General features: G+C 33.4%; 1 protein-coding gene across 2 annotated transcripts; it reads right to left on the minus strand.

The window, feature by feature from the left end:
- Positions 1-465: 465 nt before the first annotated feature.
- LOC145164212 (disease resistance protein RPV1-like) lies at positions 466-6,904 on the minus strand. Of its 2 annotated transcripts, XM_079082943.1 has the most exons (7): positions 6,735-6,904; positions 4,916-5,697; positions 3,029-4,154; positions 2,606-2,929; positions 1,602-2,528; positions 908-1,511; positions 466-694 (listed from the first exon to the last, which is right to left on the minus strand). In XM_079082943.1, the coding sequence occupies exons 2-7, from the start codon at positions 5,446-5,448 to the stop codon at positions 618-620; spliced, it is 3,591 nt and encodes a 1,196-aa protein (XP_078939069.1). In that variant the 5' UTR covers positions 5,449-5,697; positions 6,735-6,904; the 3' UTR covers positions 466-617. The 2 variants fall into 2 exon arrangements, with proteins under 2 accessions (XP_078939069.1, XP_078939064.1); XM_079082938.1 differs by having other exon boundaries at positions 4,916-6,904.
- Between the last annotated feature and the right edge of the window lie 523 nt (positions 6,905-7,427).

The following is a 7,427-nucleotide window of genomic DNA, read 5'->3' on the forward strand; positions in this document are numbered from 1 at the left end:
AAAGTTTATTGCAATTATCAGATTCAATATACAAATTCCTCAACTAGAAGCGAAGGAGAAACATACTTTCTCCCAAATTCTTCTATAGTTTTACCCTAGGTGTTTGAAGGAGCAAAAAGCCATATTTCCTAGTTATCTTTAAAAGATAATTCCTGACAGCTTATTTCTAGGGATGTTAAAATCCTAAAATTTCATTTTGTTTTTACATGTATTATACTAGTTAGACATGAAGATTTCTGACAATATTTTTGGACATTGTTATGCAATAATATAATTTGACATGTCCTATTGTGCTACATTAATCTACGTACAACTTAGGCTACATTTCGGAACGTATATGTTCTTTGTACCAAAAGCTTCTAAAGTGTGGTAGTTTATTGTTGACATAGAAGACATGAGAATATCTATTGAAACTGACATATCTTTATATGTAACTCAACCACATTTATGCATACTGCTTGCATATACCATCGTCACAAGTAGAAGGAATGGTGATTAATCATCAACCTTACAGATTTTGAACTTAGAGTACAGTGTAAGTGACTCAAAATGAAATTAAGATTACATGGTTTTTACAGATGCTATAAGAAAAAAATCGTAATACCAATATTTGGGTGTCAGAAGTACACCTCACGTGCGTCACCAAGTATGCCAGACTTCTTTTGAGATAAAGCTCTAAACCACATGTACTCATCTGATGATAAAAGATATAAAGTAATACATTAATTACTATTCACATACATCCATTTGCACAAATTGTTGTTTTAACATGCGGATGTTATTATGTGAATAGACAAGTATTCCTCGTTAAAAAGATTAAAAAATCAATAAATAAATAAAAAATCCAAGTCTGATATTAGATAAAATAATAACAAACATGACAAAAAGAATTGGTTATGGCATCTACCTTTATATTTGGAACCATAATCAACCAGTTGATGAATAAATCCATTTAATTCAAAGCCATTCCGCGTAAAACTACAAGTGTGCAGTATGTATTCTCCTGTTGTTGTCTGAAATCCGGTCAAATCTCCACCAATAATGTGATTCCATGACTTGTAATAATCCAGTGCATCTTCTTCTTCTTCATCCTTGTCTCCATTATCATACATAATATTAACCCCACACTCCTTAGTAACTGGTTTATTATCATTAAAAAATCGTTTATACCACAGGGTAATATTAATTTTGTCACCACATGCCATCTCATCCATCCCAAACATCCAATGGCTTGAAAATGTGAAACACTCTTCACCCACATTGACAGTTTCAATGTAATGTTGGTATATCCAGGTGAGGTTCTTTGTTATATTACGAATTTTGATCATTGGCAAATGTTTGTCATTAACATCCAATGCCATCTGCACATAGCTGAAATTCAATCCTCTGAGCTTGCTAGGAGATGATGGGATGGTAAATGATATAGATGACCCCGGGTTTCTATCAGTAATCCAATTCGGCATCTCTTGGCCTCCATAAATTGTGCTGAATATTCCAAATTCATAATACATCTGCCAAATACAACCACCTTCATTAATTACCAAAATAATTATATATACATACATATTTACACAAAGGAAGATTGTTAACTTAGAGCAAACCTGAATTTCAGATTCCTCTGATCCTCTAAATACTGTATCAGAGCAAACTCGGATTTGTTTGTTAAGGAAGTGTAGCTTAGACCAGCCCAAACTACGTAATACCCTTCCCTCAACACCTGTCATTGGTTGGATTTTGATTATCCCTTCAAATTCAAACGACGAAAGAACACACTGTGTGTACCTTGATAAAATCCTAAGTGGGGACATTTCTGGATCAAATACAACTTTCCGTAGTGAATGTTGCTCGGGATAAAAAGTAACAAGGATCAAAACTTCTAGTATATGTGGAAGATGCTCAACGGACGTCAACATGTTACAGTTATTCATAGAAAGAAACTCAATCCTAGGAAGGTTTCTCACACAGTTGGGCATGGAAACAATAGGATTGTTATCTAAATATAAAGCCTCTAACATGGATAGGCAACTGAAGTCCATGGGAAAGGATTCGGTAGACAAATTATTATTTTCAAGTGACAGCTCTACTAAAGATCTCGGTAAATGAATCGTAAAGAACTTCTGATCACTTGGTATGGCCTTGAGAATGGAGGAGGAAGACATTTTTGTGTTTAATGAAATGCTATCACCCTTGAGCTTTTTCCTTGAATCCATATCCCTAATCTTGATTCGAGATTCACCGAGATTACATCCGTTTAGCAAGAATGTTTTAACCTTCTTTAACATGCCTATGATTCTTGAAAGTTTTCTAAGCTTGTTGCAATAGCTTAGGTCAACAAGGACAAGTTCATCACACAGCTCAATTGATTCGCAAACCTCAAGCAAACCAAAGCATCCTCTAAGTATCAAGGTCTCCAGTTTTGGTAGATGCTCGAAGCCACCAAGACTACGAAGTTGTTCACAAAAACTTAAATTAAGAATCTTCAACGATTTAAGCAACCTTTTGTCTTTTGAGCACGATCCAATCAATTGCTAAAACAAAGATAAGTTAGAATAGTCGTAAATTTTATCTGCTCGACGTAGAAGAGTAATAAATAGAGATAAGTTACCTTTAGCTTATTATTAAGTCGTTGTGGATAACTACAAAATATCCCAAATGATTCAATACTGCTATATGACATGTCAAGAGCAACCAGATTCTCCATCGGTAAGTCAGAAGGTATAGACTTCAAAGGGAACCCATGCATACACAACCATCTTAATTCTTTTGGAAAATTCTTGTAAGATCCGGTTATTTTCACATAATTGAGTTGTAGCAGCATTAGCCTATGCATCTTACTCAGTGCATCTGTTTTCAACTCAAATGATCCATGTAACTTCTCTTTCTCAAGCATTCTCATGTCAAGGGTGAGGCCCATAACATTTTCTGTACCCTAAGAAGAAATGGGATACAAAATAATTCAAATTTTCAAATGTAATATAAAATATATAGAAATAAAAAATGCTTTAAACAAGTATACATAACCTCTTACATTTTTTTGTTTCAACACTCCAAATGAATCCTGACCCCATAATCGACTTCGATCCCATGGCTTGTAAAATGATTCTTCACGTACAACAAATCTTCCCATCTCTTGAACCAACTGATGCATCATCAACTCATTCTTCCATCCTATACTAAGAAGGCATCTGTCAATGAGATTCGTGATCCCAGTTTTCGTTTCTTTATCACATGCCTCTAATATTGTTACAGTAACATCTATATCCATTCCAACAAAAATACAAGCAATATGCTTAAACAACTCCTTATCATTTTCTGATGGCAAAGAGTCAAAACTCATTCTCATGACATTATTTATAGGGGAATCATTTTCTTTCTTTAGCCTGTCTATGTACCCCTCCCAATATGTTACATCTCGATTGTGTAGAGACCTACCCAAAACTTTAAGAGCCATTGGATGTCCTTTGCAATACTTCACTAGCTCTTTTAACACCTCCTCGTAACCTGCTTTGGGATAGTTGCACATGAATGCATGAAAACAAAAAAGCTTTTGTGATTTGATTTCAACTAAGCCTTCGATTTTGTATGTTGCATGCTTGAGTGTACCGTTCATTTTGAATAGTTCACAACTCTCTGTCAACGATGCATCCTTTGTTGTTATTACGATTTTACTTCCAGGATGAAAACCTTTTCTTCCAAGTAAGGCATCTAATTGGTCAAGACTACAAATATCATCAAGAACTAGAAATACTCTTTTACGGGCTACTGCATCCTCTATCATTGAGGTGTATGTAGAATCATCATAAACTTGAAGTGAACTTCGTTTTGAAATGTCATCATAGAGTTGTTTTTGCACATCAAGTATCCCTTTAGATTTTTTATCGCATCTCCTACTGATATCTTCAATGAAGCTTCTTGTGTCAAATTCATGAGAATATAACGCATAGACATACTTGGCCAAAGAAGTCTTCCCGATCCCACCCATACCTAAAATAGTGAGCACATCTGTCGTATTTGAGGATGCATCTTTTAGCCATGAAGTGATGAATTCAATGGAATTGTCCACCCCAATAAGTTGTGGCAGTGGAAATATAGAGGATATGCGTAATCTACCGAAGATGTCCTTAATAACTTCATCGATAAACTCCACCTCTAGCCTGGAATTTTATTCTAGTCAGAATCACAAAACACAATCCAAAACTTACATGCCATATTCAAGATCTAATTTTTTCAAAGATCCAAATAAAAATTATATCATATCAAGCTATTATTTAATTAACTTTTTCACATCATATATATTTGCAGATTTACAATTATAACTGTAGAATCATCTAATGTGCAAGCTAGGACAAAATTGTCATCCTGTTATTATCCACAATAAGACCAGAGCCACCAATGTAATACAATATTTCATTAACCAGCCACCAAATTTCATTGTGTCTCTACAAAACCATCAAACTAAAATATAACTTTGGTGAATGTTTACAGCTTACCATTAAGAACATTAAAATATCACCATAAAAGATTATATGACATGAAGGTAGAATGATATAAAAATAATAGATACATTACAACCGTTCAAATTTTTTTTTTTTGACAAAAGAAAAAGTAAACATCATAAAAATTAAAATGGTTTATCTAAATGAATTTATTTCTGATATAGGAAATTGTTAAATGTAGCAGGATGCTTTAACCAACCTATATGAATTAATGTATGAGATCACATAAATGCAAAAACTAGATTCATTTTAAACATATCTTTATTCACATTTAAATGCTTAAAAAATATGCCTATTTAATGATTATGAAGAAACATATTGAAATGCATATGGTGATAAGGAGAAGATGATATTGACTTTTCATGCATTAATTAGACAATACCAAAGCAGTATAGAAATATGGGTAAGAAAGTGGTTACCTGCCATTTACATCCTTCCCTTTTAAATCAGCAACATCTCTAAGAGCTTTATTCCATTTGAGCATCTTTTCATCCCATTGACTTCTTTTATTTACATTTGTTTCTGCCTCCATCATGTGCCTATGTTTAGCCATTGTATCTCCAAAGCTACTTTGTTGGTTCCTAACATGTGTTGGCTCAACATGATAAAAGATAGGGATAACAATATGGTCGGATGTCTTACGTTGCTCAAGGATCAACACCAACTCATCAAGACACCACGTGGAAGAAGCATAGTTCTTAGACAACACAATAACAGAAGCCCTAGATGCTTTAATGGCACTCTCCAGATCTGGTTTTAATTCTTCCCCAGTTTCAATGTCTTCATCATCAAAGAAGGTAGTGATATTGGCATTCATGAGGGCGTTATAAAGGTGATTGGTGAAACTATGACGAGTGTCAACCCCTCTAAAACTTAAAAATACGTCATATTTATGACCATGAGTTGATGAAGAAGATGAAGATCCTTGGGAAATTTCATGAAGTACAACCATTATGAGTTATGGGTTGATGACCCTTCACCTTTACCAAGACTTTGTGTATTTAATTATTGTTTCTATCCTTATATGTGGGTGTATCACAATAAGTTCTCAAACTCTCCCTTCAAACATCATTAGTTATGAATGTTGGTTTCACCGTTCATCTCTTGTGTCTCACAAAAGAAAGTATTGTGTTCTAAAGCTTTTGAATCCAACGCCTTTCCTCACTTTTGCCTCAATCTCGGGATCTCATACATAATGTCTCTACAGAAAACCCAAACCATTAATAACTATACAACTTAAGTCTAATAATACAATCTAAACATCAACAACTATAACTTAGATTCTACAAAATAAAAGTTTATAAGTATGTAATTATCAATACATATGCACCTCCAAACTTTTCCACATGCTTCAGAAGTAACCAACATATATACAACTACGTATTGATATAGAATCTCCATAACATTGAGATGGGAATATTGAACCAATCTATTCAATTAACCTACAAAACCTTTATTTTGATCTGATTAGCCCACCATTGACATTCCTAATATTTTCTAAACAACATCCATCTAATGTTCACTCAAGTAATCCTCAATCAAAACACTATTACATCTTTACATCCTATATAAAAGGTATTGCAAAATGTATAGACAACCAAAAGTATAACACGAACTATGAGCATGTCAATGATGACTCGATTATGTGACGAAAGTGATTAAAACCACAGGTAGGTTTCGTTGACCATTGACCAACATTGTAGGTGTTATATCTACAAAGAAATCCCTTAACCAAAGTTGCAGCACAAACAAAACCTAATTCAGCTCATTTGTATGTAAATGGAGCATTACTCGATTGATATAGGATCTCTACACTAGCAAAATCCTAATTTTGATCCAAAGAATATAACACCCCTAAGTACTTCAACAGATCAGAAAGTTTTGCAAAAGAAGAACATCACCAGGAAATTTAGCATTATTACAATCGAATACTCAAGCTTTTTCATTATGAGATTAAAACTCATTGTTCAGGAACAAATAGATTCAAACGTTGAAAATCGTGTTTGTGAATGGGAAAATATAAAGGAATTAAAGAAACAGATGCATGTTCGACTCTATACGATCCTAATTGAAAAGAAAAAACAAGGCAATTAAGATAATTGAATTGTCAATTAACTGTTAATAAATAACAAACAAAAGATTATGAAGTGATTTATAGTTGATAAGATAAAATTTGTCTAAAGACGTGTGAAAGTGAAACTAAATTGTAAAAGCTTGCCTTCACAGTTACGTGCTTACAGAGCTGCAGTAGAGACCTGAAGCGTCGAGAATAGCGGACGAACCAACGGAAGCGCGACCGATAACGATGAGGAGTGAAAACTTCAGAGCGAACCGCGGGAAGTCTACCGGTAAACGGCGGGTCAACGAGGAAGGAAGGGAGAGGCGAGAGAGATGAGACAATCTGTTGGGTCGGAAGATTTAACGATATTTCTTTTTTTTATTATCCTTTTCCAATAAATGATACTATAATTTGATATTTTATACATATTTAAGGTTTTATTTAATTATTTTTACAACCATTGACATGACCGATAATATTGTATTAATATTATTATTCAGAATAAATTGTCAGAATAATAATAATATATCATTTTATGATGTAAAACATATAATCTATCACACTTTCTAACCGATATAAAAAAGTGACCAAAAGTTTCATAGTTGCCAAACTTGTAAATCATAAAAATATTATTAACAAATAGACAAAATTGAAAAAAAAAATGGTCGGAGTGGTTTGTATTTTTTTCTGGATTTGGTCTAAATCTCGTAAAATTTGTAAAAACACTCATTTTCAACATGTTTTTTTACGGATTTGGCGTCTTCAGAATTATTAAACTGCCCTTATTTAATTTCCTTTTTATTTTATTTTCAAATAACTAAAAACAAAATGGATCTCTCTCTCTCTCTCTCTCTCTCTCTCTCTCTCTCTCT

This window comes from Lactuca virosa, chromosome 1 (genome assembly GCF_052849685.1).
Source record: "Lactuca virosa cultivar CGN04683 chromosome 1, Lactuca_virosa_CGN04683_v6, whole genome shotgun sequence".
Taxonomy (NCBI): Eukaryota; Viridiplantae; Streptophyta; class Magnoliopsida; order Asterales; family Asteraceae; genus Lactuca; species Lactuca virosa.

Coding starts and splice junctions, on each gene's coding strand:
- LOC145164212 (XM_079082943.1), bottom strand. CDS start 5,448: ATGGTTGTACTTCATGAAATTTCCCAAGGATCTTCATCTTCTTCATCA. Junction 2,930..3,028: donor GAGTGTTGAAACAAAAAAAT/GTAAGAGGTTAT, acceptor ATTTCTTCTTAG/GGTACAGAAAATGTTATGGG. Junction 1,512..1,601: donor CAGAGGAATCTGAAATTCAG/GTTTGCTCTAAG, acceptor TGTATTTGGCAG/ATGTATTATGAATTTGGAAT.